General features: G+C 39.1%; 1 protein-coding gene across 2 annotated transcripts in view; it reads left to right on the forward strand.

The window, feature by feature from the left end:
• KCNH1 (potassium voltage-gated channel subfamily H member 1) overlaps window positions 1–15,521 on the forward strand; it is a 476,905-nt gene that overhangs the window by 123,984 nt on the left and 337,400 nt on the right. For both annotated transcript variants that reach the window (XM_063443862.1, XM_063443863.1), the window contains one exon: window positions 7,531–7,960. In XM_063443862.1, the coding sequence (XP_063299932.1) occupies window positions 7,531–7,960 (430 nt within the window). The remainder of the gene's footprint in view (window positions 1–7,530; window positions 7,961–15,521) is intronic.

The following is a 15,521-nucleotide window of genomic DNA, read 5'->3' on the forward strand; positions in this document are numbered from 1 at the left end:
TTTTGTCCATTCACATGTTTATAACCCATTAAGTCCAGTATTTACTTTTGTTATGCGTAGATACTCCGACAGGTTGGCCTACCCAGATCAATGCATCTTGTAACTTATGTCTGACGTAGCTTGTTTTCTTTTAATATTACATTCTTAGACATTAGTCAGCATGTTCTTTTTTTAGCTAGAATAACCTTATGTCTAGCAATTTAATTTACCTGCAAGCCTCCCATGCCAACTAGGTCTAGACAGTTCAGTTTAGCTTGTTATTAAGCCTGTTTTTCTTTTATCATTTTCATTCAAAAAGAAAAAAAGTGCAGCATATCTTGACTTCTCTTGTCTTGCTCTTGTTACCCTACATCATGTTCTGTATCATCCCTGAAGCGTAGATCTTACTCTGTACTTCCAAAAATAAAGAATGAAAAAAAAAATCATTGTTGCTATAGTATTATAAAAAAAGGAATAAAAAACACAACAGCCTAGTAAATTACTTATACATATGGAGATTTATCAACCGTAAAGCAAAGAATATACTGAGTAAGGTGTGTTCTGAGAATGCCTCATTAATTTCCTTCTTTTCTCATCATAAAACAGTAGTTTTTTTTTTATATATATATATATATATATAATAAAGTTGATAGTTACATAACTGTTCCATCAGCATTTCAGAACAACATTCACCGGCATAAAACCTGTAGATCAAGCATTTCAAACTCATAGTCTAGCACGGGCCAAATAAACAAGGTTTAAGTTTATGTGGGCCGCAAAAAAACAAAACTTAAATTTTCATAGAAACGTGGGTTTATTTTAAAATGTACAGTATAAAAAAACCTCCCAGCATCCCCCTCTACTAAACCACAGCACCCCCTCTATTAAATCCCAGTCCCCCACCATATACTAAATCCCAGTCCTCGCCCTATGCTAAATCCCAGTCTCCCCCTATACTAAATGCTAACACTCCTCTCTAGCCAACAAACAGACTCCACTCACATTGCCGCTGCCAGTATGCGACTCCGGAGTCTGGCCTCTGGTATACCCCGTCCGCACCCTGTGCCAAAGCGGATCCTCCGCTACTTCTTGAAACCCTGTGAAGGTGGAGCACGTCGATGTCACGTCGGAATGTGACATGGCGTTGTGTGCCTCCGTGCACCTCCAGGTCCTCCACTTTACAGCCGCGGCCATTGCAACACTGACTGACACACACACACTCTGACAGACACAGACACACTCACTGACACACACAGACACACACACTCACTGGCACACACACACACTCATAGACACACACACACACACTCACTGACACACACAGACAGACAGACAGACACACACATACACACACACACTGACAGACACACACAAAGACACACACACACAATCTCACTGACACACACAGACAGACACACACATACTCACTGACATACACACACACACACTCACTGACAGACAGACACACACACACACACCGACACACACACACTCACTCACTGACAGACGCACACACTCACTCACTGACAGACACACACAGACAGACAGACACACTCACTCACTGACAGACACACACAGACAGACAGACACACACACACTGATGCACACACAGACACACACACACACAGACACACTCTCACTGACAGACACACACAGACACACACACACACACACACAAATTTACACATTCTTGCACACACTCACATCATTTTATTTATTGCTCCCTACCTTTAGGAGCTGGCGTGGGGCCTCTTCCTGGGGTCCAGTAGGGATCTTCTATCTGGAGATCTCCTTCCTGCTCCTCACTGTTCCCTCACGCGTGCAGTTTAGTGATGCCGGGTGCCGGAATATGACATCCGACATTACTACAGATGGCGCCTGCGAGGGAGCAGGAAGACTGAGCTTCTCCAGTGACCTCTCCGAGTCCCGGACGGGTAAATTTAAGTAGAGTAGGCACCTGCAATGTGGAGAAAGCAGGTGCCTACTCTGCTTTAACACTAAGCATGTACTCGCGGCTCGCTAGGCCTCAAAGATGTTCATTGTGGGCCGCATGCGAGTTTGACATGGTTGCTGTAGATGAATGTTGAATTGTAACCATAATTTTTGTGCTTACCATAAATAGAATATTAGTTTATACTTGTGTGTTGGGGATTACTAAACTATTTTATCTTAATTAATATGTACTTGTAAATGCCAGAAATTATAACAAGTCTTTCCTCCTATACAAGGAATTATTCACTGTACGGTGAATCACGGTGAATTAAAAACCAAACCTGCTAAATTTAAGACACAGCCGTTGAGCAGGGAACAAAATGAGTTGAAGATCATCAATCACAGCTATTTTGGCTTAAATGAGGCACATTCATTTTAATTTGGATAAGAGGCATTCATTAACTGTAGCATACATAGACTTGAATAAGAATAATTCATTATCATTACATGCTTTAATTTATATTTATTATATGTATCATATTATAAATTATATCTCTCTGTTTTTTTAAGTCAGCTTTCTGTTAACAGATGTATAACCCGTCTCTAAATACTGCTGTGTAATCAAGCCAATGTGGCCTCTAAGCTGCTGAATGGGGTGACAATTGTGCCGACAGGTGTTGTTGTTTGCTGTTTGGCATCAGCAACAATATCTTTGTTTATTGTTGGTCGTTCATCCTGCTGATTAGCGCTTGACATCAGCTCTTTCCATCAGCTGTGTCAATCAGCCCAAGCAATGAGCAACGTCCACAGAAAAGACAGACAACATAAGAAGAGCAAATACAAGTAACCGATCTGCGTAGGATATTGTAAGCCTGCTCAAACATTGAGCTGGATCCAAAAAGAGCAAATACAAAAAAGAAAATACAAAAATAGAGTTGGAGCAGTCTCCCAGAATGTGTCATTGGTTTCTATGGTGATTGTACTAGAATTTCTCACATTATATATATATATAAATATATATAATGGCAATTCTTTTTTCCCTCTATTTTCTAGTCACTGGGAAGGATTTAAATCCCCAGCTGGATTTTGATTGGCTGTAAAAATGGCTGTGTGCTCCCTATTGAGATCCACACACACTTTTTTTTAATAATGCAGACATTTGTGTTAAGGAAATGCTTTAGTTCCACAATATTCTTTATAAATATGTCCATTGTAAAATAATTTTTTACCAACAAATGTGCATTATACTTACCTGCAAATGTGTTCAGTGAGAGAACGGCTGGGTGGTCCAGTGCTATGACACACATCCAGTGATGCCACATCTTTTACACACATGCACACCACACAGGGTGTTAAAAGATAGATCCCTGGATGTTTTAAAACTACAGCTTCCATGATGCTTTGTCATCTCCTGCAACTGTCATCAAAACATAACACTAAGCCCTCATTGAATATTGTCCTAACAATCTACTTTTCTACACTTCCCTTACCTTTTGTGTCACTATACCGCACTCCCTCTAGCATGTACACTCATCGAGCAGGGCCCCCAACCCCTCTGTTCCTGTGTATCCAACTCGTCTGGTTACAATTACATGTCTGTTAGTCCATTCATTGTACAGCGCTACGGAATCTGTTGGCGCTTTATAAATAATATTAATTATAAAGGCATGCAAAGCATCATGTGAGTTGTAGTTCTACCACATCTGGGCATCTAACTTTTGGACACTCCTGCCCTAGACATAGCAAAACATTAGTTGTTAATATATGATGTCATTATTCTAATCCATGACACATAGAAGAATATCAATACTATAGAGTCAAAAGTAACTATCGATGCATACTGTATAATTATTAGTAATTATCCCTGTATAAATCATTAAATAAATGGTTAGGAGAGATACCACGTCTCCTAACAGTGTACTATTCATCGGGTAATAATAATATCTATAATATCCATTTCTTAGAAAGGGGGCCCGCATATCCATGACTAGTATCTATCTATCTATCTATCTATCTATCTATCTATCTATCTATCTGTGTCTGTCTATCTCTCTGTCTGTCTGTCTGTCTATCTCTCTGTCTGTCTATCTCTCAGTATGTCTATCTCTCTGTCTATCTTTCTGTCTGTCTATCTCTCTGTCTATCTCTCTGTCTATCTAGCGTGTATAGTTACTGTAGCAAGATTCATTTGTTAAGGCCATTCCCTTGGGACCTTATGCACCATTTGATCCAGGATAAGAGGTTTTTAGGTAATAGTTTCTAGGCTTTATCAGGGCTTAAAAGGGTTATAGGAATGATACCTAGAGGGCAGCATTCAGGTTTTAAAGTATTTTTCTTTGTTGCGGAGATGACATTGTACCAGTAATAACCAGTGCATCTAGTTTATCAATATGTCCAGACTTATAATGTAGCCATTAATCACTGTCATCTTCACTATACCATGGCTTTGCTATACACACATTCTATATGACTGGGCTTTTTCACATGAATGTAGCCATGCAGGCTGACATAACAACTTCTACAGGCATTCAAACATGGAGATACCCCGCAGTAATTACATGAGAATATGCAATCTTGTTTCAGTAACTGGTGTATCAGATTAATACCCATCATGATTATATAGAGAATATATATATATATATATATATATATATATATATATATATATATATATATATATATATATATATTTATTTTTTGAAAAATAAGCATGTGTTTTTCCATTATAAAATATTAAAATGTTTCTGAAAAGTAACCTCATTTTCAATCCCCGGGTAGTGTGTGTGAGAGTCTCTGTGTAAGAGTGTAAGAGCTCGATCGGTTAGTATAGAAGTAAGGCTTGGTTAATAGGTGTAAATGTTTATTAATACCAGCGTGATTAACATTTAATGAAAAACTTGAAGCTTGACAGATTGATGAAGGCATAGGTAGAGCCATTTAAATAAACGATGGCCATTTGATCCAGTGACATTATAGATCATGGAAATTCAATGGTTTTTTTAGCCTCTTAGGCTTGTCAGTTAATTGCTAGGACTTTGGGTTAAAATATTCTTCTCTGAGCAAATGGAGTAATATATCAATTTAAAATGTTTCTGCCCTTTCTTCTTAAAGGGACACTCCAGACCCATAGAGCACTTTAATTTGCTGAAGTGCTTTCTGTGGGAAGAGTGAGTGCTCTTTATGTCATTTTACAAAAAGAGAAGATTTAAATAGTAATTGGCACTTTTATTAATGAACCTTGTTACACCCCCGTGACTGACAGCCCTGCTACTTCCTGGTTTGGTTAGCTCAATGGAGCTAAATTCAAGAGGCAGCAATTGCTCAGAGCACCTGACTTGCGAAGACTTCTGATTGAGCTGCATTGGGAAGTCTGTGATTGGACAGCCACAGAAATAGATGTGCAGCTGTTTTTAGATATTTCACCAATAAACAAATTGCATGATTAGATGCATAACTGTTTTCATTGGTTCTATATACAGAACAATGATTTTTTTTAGTTTTGTGGGATTTTGGCAGTGCAATGTCCCTTGTTTTCAGACAGCCATAGCCCTTTCAAAGGAATGTATAACTTCCAATATAATCATGTTTTCAAATGTGACTGTTGTGGCCATACATTTGCAGAAAATAAGATGATTGTGTTTTGGTAATGATAGTTTTATATTCCAGAGCTCACAGTAAATTATACTTTTTATACAGTGATATTGCAGTTGCGCAAGTAAACTATACTGATATTGAAACTCCTATATTTTAATGCATGAGATAGAATACGCTTTAAAAACATGCACAAAAGTATTCTTGTTTTGTCTTGCGCAAAATTGTCTTACGCAAAAATAAGCTTCAAGTTTAAAAAAAGAAAAGCATGCAAAAATGATTGAAAAACAATAAATCAATATAACAGTGGAAGAATTTGTGTTTTATACAAATACTGAGGTTGGAAGGTACTGATGTGATCTCTGTTGGAAAACTGAGCAAATACTATAACTCTTGGTAGGGTAGGTAAACACAAGGATAAAGCCCTGCGCTTACAGCAGCAGCAGCTTAGCATCCAACAGCTCAAAATACATAGTAAAAACAAAGAGAACGTTACCTGCGCAAATCTAATGGCTAGTGTAGGACTCACCTTTTGTGGCTTGCCTTGACGTGTCAGGTGAGCTTACAGTCAAATGGCCTTTGGAATAAAACTAAAGAGCCTCCATTTTGTTTAAATGTACATAGGGATTTAGGCCAGAGCGCAGGTAATGTTCTCTTTGTTTTTACTTGGTAGGGTAGGTGTTTATAGGAAATGTTCTGCCTCACCTGTTAGGAATTTTATTAAAGTACAGACATGAATGAAACTGCTGTACAAAGGAGTGTGTCATGATGTGGTCCACTGTTACATTATCTTGTTGAATAGCTTTATTTTTGTTTTTTTATTTGTCTTAACATTCTCTACAGTTTACTGTTTGCTGCATAAACCCTGGCTCCTTCATATAAATATAAAAAACATCCTGTCAGAGAAGGTCAGACTTTGTATTCATTTTTTTTAACAAAGCAAAAATCATCTTATATACTGAGCTAATGAATGTATAAATACAATTAATTACTCCCTGGGATTTTTTTTTTTTTAAACTGGCAAATTAACAACTTTAATTAATTGTTTATCTTGTTAATTAATTTCATATGGCATCTTATGATCCAAGAGATGCTCACACGCTGCTCTGCTGCTATCTTGTCAATGGCTGAAGAGGGGCGCCAAGGGGGCTGCTGGGATATTTCTGCACTGATCTCCCAGCTCTTTCATAAACACTCTACTGTACAAAACAGAAGGGAGCTGTGCAATCAGTACAGAGACTGATCCCAGTATCAAACCACTGGACCGCAGGGACGAGAAAAAGGGAGGCTGGGTGGACCTCACTTTGAACACTTATCCCCCCCCAAAAAACTAAATTGAAATAAAATGAAACTCAAGTGTGTATGCTTGTGTATGAATGTGTGTGTGTGTGTGTGTGAGAGTCTTTGCGCGTAAATGAATGTGTGTGTATGAGTCTGTGTTGCATACGTGTGTTTTATATAGGAATGTATGTGAGAATATGAACGTACTTGCGTATTTGGGAGAATAAATGTGTATGTATATGAATGTGAGTATGTGTGTATATTTTTCATAACAAAAGAAGGTTTGGCGAGTGCAAAGTGAGACGTAAAACAAAATTTTGTGCAAAGAAAATCATGGAAACTAGGTATGCCTCTGCTCCTGACTAACGGCTTGCAACAAGTGATTGCTTTTCTTTTCCTTGAGTCATAGCTAATACATAAATTTATACAAATGTATGGTAGAAGTCAATACAATGTTAAAGAATAAAACCTGAAGAGGAAGGTTCGTCATAGTCCCATATTATCTGTAAAGAGAAATTCCCAATATGCAATTATTTATGGTTGTCTTATGGCAAAATGTTTCTTTTTAATAATTAATTTTTAGCAATGCATCCAAATTATTATTTTAAAACATTGTATGACTCTTTTAGAGCACATTGGGTTTGTTCTGTTTGTCCATAAAATCTGTGTCTCTTGTTGAGAAGTATGGCTATATATTTTGTTGTTTTCTCAATATTTCATCATTAATATTACCAATTTGTTTTCTAGGGTATCAGTAGCCTATTTAGCTCATTGAAAGTAGTAAGACTTCTCCGACTGGGACGTGTAGCTCGGAAACTGGATCATTACATTGAGTATGGAGCAGCTGTCTTGGTCCTTCTGGTCTGTGTCTTTGGGCTGGCAGCTCATTGGTTGGCTTGCATCTGGTATAGCATCGGAGATTATGAGGTCATCAATGAGGACAACAACACCATAAGAAATGAGAGTTGGCTCGTTCAGTTGGGAACATCCATTGGAACTCCTTATCGTTTTAATTTAACGGGTTCTGGGAAGTGGGAAGGTGGTCCAAGCAAGGATTCTGTTTACATCTCCTCGTTGTATTTTACTATGACAAGTCTCACTAGCGTTGGATTTGGGAATATTGCACCAACAACAGATGGAGAAAAGATCTTCGCTGTGGCCATGATGATGATCGGATGTAAGTACACGGGTTTATCACTGTCATAATTGTAGTAAATAGCAATTACTTCAAGAGCATAGGAACTGGTTGTTCAGTTATAGCTTATTTGACAACATAAAAATGGACTTTATTGTGACAAATGCCTGGGGGGAAATTTAAACCCTGACTAGATGATGCATTGTCTAAATGGTAGCATAACAGTATATTCTATGATATAATATTGTAAATATTGGAAGATGTAGATTGAAGAAAAATATGGAAATAAGTTCAGAACAATAATTAGTGAAGATGTAATGTCTGTTACTGCTGTATCTACATTTTAGTTATTTTAAAGACCCTTAGTCCTAAAGACATCTGGATATTAGGAGATATTAATGGGGATCAATTACAATATTAAACGTTTCTTGGACCCTACACTTTGCAGTGTACTCCATAACTTACTCCATAACATGTTCATAAATGTGAAGAACTAATATTTATATGTTCGAAACTATGAGGTCTTATAACAGATATTAGAATTTCCACCCAGCTGTAAAGGCAAATAATTTGATTTAAAAAAAAATTAGTCGAAAAAGTCAAATCCTTGATATGTTTGAAGTTAGTCCATGTTCAAAGTATCCACCAATTGTCAATTATTCAGGGAAAAAGATAACTTCGCCTGATCTTAAAATGAGTTGACTAAAGACATCTTGAAGTGACCCTTGATGGAAACCACCTGTCAAAAGCCGTCTTTATGTTTTATGAGAAATTTAGTTCACACAAAGCACCGACATCAGTCACCATTGATATAATAAATTTTAATACCTTCATGATTCACTTGTGTCTATACATAAATACGAGTTGGCTTGTTATCTGAGTGCTTTTGTATTTTAAAAGGACTATGGTGGCCTTCATTTCTGGAAGCACACAGGGACATTTTTTAAAACCTAAAGATAAAGATTTCAATCTCCAGTTCTTGTTTCACTGAGATGATTTAGAATCCCAATTATTTATTCTATGGAGAGTAAAGGACAAGATAAGGCAGAGAATAAAAGTAATTACCAGTGATTTCTATTTAATGAAGTTGGGGATTGTCTTTGTTTCTGTCTTGTTAGGCATTTGTGTGGGTTTAATTTGTTCATATTTAACTCTTTGCGATGGATTACAATGCAATTCTGTAGCAAATCAGCATGATACCAAGTGATCTAAGCCAAAATGATATATGTTCCTTTTAAATATAGAAATGAATTATAGAAATGATAACTCGTATTAACAGTATGTAATAAATTGGACAATACAGAAAAGACTGCAATTATAAAAGAAAACAAAACCCAAATACTTCAGACTAGTATATATCCCGGAGTTCTTCCATAACAATACAGAACATATTTAATAACTCTTATATGTTTTTATGTGTGCTTAAAACCAATGATTTTACACTATCCTGCCTGCACTATGAACACTGTCCTGCCTGCACTATGAACACTATCCCGTCCTTCCACTCCCTTTCTAGTTCTATGTCTAGCTTGGTTTTCATAATTTTAAGGTTGTGATATTTTTGTGCTTAATATTCTGTCTGATATTGTGTGTGGTCTGGTAACAGGTTAGATTTGCCACTTGTTTCGAGACTCTACCTTCGGAGGTTCAGACATTGGCTTCTGTTCATGGTTAAAGCTAATTATTAGCTTTAAAAACTGTTTTATTTTGCTTACAGTCTTGTTTATTGTACATTGGGTTCTACTCCAAAATAGCTCTAGTGTTTGTTTCACTTCAGCATCAATGAAAAAATAGAATATGAAAAAACAGAATCTTTTCTGTTGCTAGATATGTCAGCCTTTATTTGACGTCCTTCATTTCAATCAATATATAAAATACAGATTTTGAAACCACAGGCTCTTTGCTTGCTCTGTGTGCGATTCTTTATTCATTGCAAGTTAGTGATAAAGGTATTGTACTGCAGAGTGGATTCTATTTCCAGCTGAATTCTAACCAGTCCTAGTGCTCTGTTCCAAATGTTATCTACTGTCTATATTATTATATACTAAGCTCTCCTATCATCATTGCTATTCAATACATTCTGTTTTTAAATGAACTTCCTACACTCTATGCTATGTACCTACAGGAGAGCTGTTACTTCCTAGGCTTTTTAATATTCTGTTTACTTGTTCCTTTTATTAAACAAATATGTATTTGTGAGGTGTAAAAAATCAAATTAAAAGGACACTATGGTCACCAGAACAACTACGGTAGAGCTTATTGTATTTGTTCCAGTGAGTAAAATCATTTCCTTCAGGCTTTTTGAAGCAAACACTGTGTTTTCTGAGAAAATGCAGTGTTTACATTACAGCCTCCGCATGGAGACACTGAACAGAACATTTTCCTCTATGAGGAGATGCTGATTGGCCAGGGCTGTGTTTGGCTTGTGCTGTTTCTGTCCCTGATCTGCTTCCTTGACAGTCTCAGCTAATCTAATACTGCCCTATAGGAAAGCATTGTGATTGGCTCAGAACATAACTTCTGATGATGTCAGCCCAAAAGGCAGATCAGGGGAAGAGCCAGCAGACTGCAGTAAATCTAAGATTTCACTATATTCAGGTGGGCACGGAAGGCCAGGGGGTGAAGATGGTGTTTTTAACACTATAATGTCACTAATACATGTTTGTATTCCTGACCCTATAGTGTTTCTTTAAATGTAGAAGTTGACATCTCTTTATCCTGCAGTTGGATGTCTCCATCTTAACTCCATGTCAGTCATAATCCAGTTCCGACGAGGCTGCAAAAGCTGTCCTTTGTTCCTGGCAGTAAGGGTAGAGAAGCATATGAAGAAGTGGAAAAATGAAACAATACTTCTATTTCTCCACCTCAAATGCAATATTTGCCTTGCTTTACCTGAACCGGATTATAATGTTATTTGCTAGATCTTTAAGGCACTCTGTCCCCTCTTTCTCCAAAATTAGTATTTCAAAAGATACCTCGTTTTGCGACCTACCTGCTTTATGACGGCTCGCACTTACGACCAGCTCTCTCGCAGGGTGGTAAGTGCAAGCCATCGTGGGAATTAGGTGGATTGCCCGCTCTGCTGCATTCTTCAATGTTTAGGGATATTTCCCCCGAACATAGACAAACGCAATGGAGCAGGGAATCCCTCTAATCTATGTTCGGGAACATTTTCCCAAACATAGATTAGAGGGATTCCCTGCTCTGCTGCGTTCGTCTATGTACAGGGACATTTCTCAGAACATAGAAGAACGCAGCAGAGCAGGGAATCCCTTAACTCCTCACTTACCGACCAATTCGTTGTACGACTGGGTCATAGGAACGGAACCTGGTCGGTAAGTGAGGAGTGTCTGTACTGAGACAAAGAAACTACTTTGATTCAGTATTTTTTTTCTCCACTAAACAAAGCTTGACTAAAGATGGAGCTACCTTTTGTCAAGCTTGTCATTTCCTCAGTCACCAGTTACAGCTTTAGGGGAAAAGGCTCTTTATATGGAGATTCCAGCAGTCTTCCAGGATCCTCTACAGACCTCAATGCTCTACTCTCGCACTTAATATAATTTTCTTTAAAACTAAGCATATCATGAAAAAGGGTTGACACAATTTATAGGTAATTTTTCTATATTTTATTCCATGATGTATAATCCAGAGGGCTGATGATTCCCTTTTAATGTTCTCATGACTTGCTGAAATTACTACCATCAGCAAGGGCCCAATATGACCACGCAGCTGCATGACTTCTTCTAGGTCTTCTAGAGCAATCTCACACAGTTAGACTTCCATGCTGTGAAATTCTTAAACATAAATTTTTTAAACTTTATGAGTGTAATTTGACTCATAACTCTCTGATTGGTTGATTAAGTAACCAATCAGAGAGTTATGAGTCAAATTAAACAGCGTGGGAAAATTCCAAAGAACTTACCTGTCAGTCTCTTCATTAGGTCCCCCCCTTATTAGTATTTAGGGCCCCCACCCGCCGCTCAGGGGTGGGGGCGGGGGGAGGACAATAGGTCCCCACCCTATTGGTATTTAGGGCCACCACCCGCCGCTCAGGGGTGGGGGCAAGGGTGGAGGACATTAGGTCCCCCCCTTATTAGTATTTAGGGCCCCCACCCGCCGCTCAGAGGTGGGGGCCAGGGGGGAGGACATTAGGCCCCCCCTTATTAGTATTTAGGGCCCCCACCCGCCGCTCAGGCGAGGACATTAGGTCCCCCCTTATTAGCATTTAGGGAGGACATTGGGTCCCCCCCTTATTAGTATTTAGGGCCCCCACCTGCCGCTCAGGGGTGGGGGCCAGGGGGGAGGACATTAGGTCCCCCCCTTATTTTACTGTAGGGCCCTCACCCACCGCTCAGGAGTGGGGGCCAGGGGGAGGACATTAGGTCCCCCCCCTTATTTTACTGTAGGGCCCCCACCCACTGCTCAGGGGTGGGGGCCAGGGGGGAGGACATTAGGTCCCCCCTTATTAGTATTTAGGGCCCCCACCCGCCACTCAGGGGTGGGGGCCAGGGGGGAGGACATTAGGTCCCCCCTTATTTTACTGTAGGGCCCCCACCCACCGCTCAAGGGTGGGGGCCAGGGGGGAGGACATTAGGTCCCCCCTTATTATAATTTAGGGCCCCCACCCACCGCTCAGGGGTGGGGGCCAGGGGGGAGGACATTAGGTCCCCCCCTTATTATAATTTAGGGCCCCAACCCACCGCTCAGGGGTGGGGGCCAGGGGGGAGGACATTAGGTCCCCCCCTTATTATAATTTAGGGCCCCAACCCACCGCTCAGGGGTGGGGGCCAGGGGGGAGGACATTAGGTCCCCCCCTTATTATAATTTAGGGCCCCAACCCACCGCTCAGGGGTGGGGGCCAGGGGGGAGGACATTAGGTCCCCCCCCTTATTAGTATTTAGGGCCCCCACCCGCCGCTCAGGGGTGGAGGCCAGGGGGGAAGACATTAGGTCCCCCCCCCCTTATTTTACTGTAGGGCCCCCACCCACCGCTCAGGGGTGGGGGCCACGGGGGAGGACATTAGGTCCCCCCCCTTATTAGTATTTAGGGCCCCCACCCACTGCTCAGGGGTGGGGGCCAAGGGGGAGGACATAAGGTCCCCCCCCTTATTATAATTTTTTTAGTTTTACAAAAAGTGCAGATACAAAAAGTGAGAAATTGGCACTTTTATAAATTAATTTGGTTTCACCCCCTTTCTCTTAATCAAGCAGCCAGTGCTAATACTTCCTAGTTTTTGTTAGCTCAGTAAAGTTTAATGCAAGAGGCAGTAACTGCCCAGAGCATCAACCTTGCAAAGACTTCTCATTGAGGTGCATTGGGAAGTCAGTGATTGGACAGCCACAGAAAGTCTGGGCGGGGGAGAAAGAAAGGACTTGCAAAGGCAGCAGGCAAGAGATATGCAGCTTTTTCAAGCTGTTTATAGATATACCACCAATTAAAAAAATAATAATTAAATGTCAGCATATTTTCATATATCTACACAATACTAATTTATTTTTGTATTTTGGACAATAAAGTGTACTTTTAAACACACTGTGTAATGACGGAAGCTAAAACATTTAGACTCATTTTCAGGAAGTATTTAGGGAAGCTTTGTGAGTCTCAGCCAGGGGAGGTGTGGCTAGGGCTGCAAAAACAGTGATTTAACTCCTAAATAGCAGATAATTTTAGCAATGGCTGTGCATAGGCATGATTTGTGCTTCAAATTAACTTCATAAAGCAAAATTAGTTTTGATGCATGGAATGTCCCTTTAAATTCTGCTCTTAGCAATTCATTGTTTTTAAAACACTAATCTACACATTCTGTTAATTTGGACATCTGAATATTAGTCTTTAAATTAGCTACCTGAACGATTAATGACCACATCTATATATAGATGTGTCTTAGCAGCATAATCAACATTTATGTGTGATCATTGAAAAGGCTTTGAGGTGGAATATTTTAGCCGTAAGTTAAGGAAGAGGATAAGTAAGAACATCAGGTGTTTGTAACTGTGGCACCTGATTCTGAGTATAAAATGATATTAAAAAACATGTTTTTTTAGACATACAAGTGGTTGCATAACAAATATGTCAACATTGAGTTGGTTTTGTTACTGCATCTCTTTACATAACTCAGTATTTTAGTGGGGCACACATCCTGTATTTTTGATAATGACTCACTAGTTATTAATGGTATTTAAATTCAAACTTATTTTAATAGCTTTTTGAAATATAAATTGTTTATTGCTTAACAGAAAAAAATCACATTATAACCTTGATGGCATCACGTGCGGTTTGCTTATTATTTATGTTTTATTAGATCAAGTTGTTGACTCATCCTGCACAGTCTAAATGAAAATATTTATTTTGTGCTTAATTTTACTTTTTTTTTTAAAATATATGGTGGGCAGAGTTTATAATTTACCTCCAGAGTGTGCCAGCAAATTCACTCCCATTAAAGGAACAGTCGACATTTTTGTTATGAAAAATAAAAGATTGCATTTAATGTAGCCTCTATGAATTTGCAACCTATATTATGCATCATCATCAGATACATTACTTGCTAATGACATTTTACCAATACCGGAATATATTACATTTTTTGGCTGCCAAAGGTGTGTTGAACATGTTGACACATGAAAGAATGTTCCTTGAGCACGGAAACCAACGATTCGGGTGGTTTCAGACAATAGACATACATGGGATCTGCTCCATTAAAATACCCTATTAAAGTGACTTATTTATGTGATTCTAATCCTCGGCTATTAAAAGTAAAACCCAGAGTTCACACAGCTATCTAAATAGGTAGTTTTATGATGGAATAATAACTCACTTCAGAATGTGAATAACTCAGAAGCTGGAGAGCTTCCTCTAAGTTGGATTGCAGCAATTTAACCTCTGTGTGTTCAACATGTACAGAGTTCTCTAATAGTCTCAGAACCTCTCAATTATATATACTCATGCCCATGGCATCTCTGGATAAAGCTGTGATGCTTAATGCGATTCCTTAGATCCGTTTTTATCTAGCCTTGGCACATCTGATGTGTGTGGGCCACATTTCCAATAATGCTTAGCTTGCTTCCATCTTATTTCTGTCTCTGAGTGTTGTTTCTGTATTTTCTCTCTGTGTCTGTGTCTCTCTCTTTGCATCTTATTTTTGTCTTTCCCTGAGGCATGAATGTTTCTGCATATTATCTCTGTCTCTCAGGTTACTTAATTTGTATCTCTCTCTATTTATGCATGCCTTTGCATTGTATGCTTACACCAGAATCTCTGACTCTTAGTTCTGTCCTCCTTGTTGCATCTCAGATCTCCCTATTCAATCAATTTTCCATCTACCGTGTTTCCCCGAAAATAAGACATCCCCTGAAAATAAGCCCTACCCTGAAAATAAGCCCTGGTCATTAGCCAATCTATGTTTGGGGAATTTTTCCTGAACATAAATTCCTGGTATTCCATTCGCGAGTAAGCTTATCTATGTTTAGGGAAGTTTCCCCGAACATACATTTGCAGGATTCCATGCCCTAGTGAACTGGTCTATGTTCGGGGGAATTCCCCTGAACATAGACCTGCTTTCAAGCACACAATTTTCCCCAAATTAAGACCTTCCCCAGAAAATAAG

This window comes from Pelobates fuscus, chromosome 2, assembly GCF_036172605.1.
Source record: "Pelobates fuscus isolate aPelFus1 chromosome 2, aPelFus1.pri, whole genome shotgun sequence".
Classification (NCBI taxonomy): Eukaryota; Metazoa; Chordata; class Amphibia; order Anura; family Pelobatidae; genus Pelobates; species Pelobates fuscus.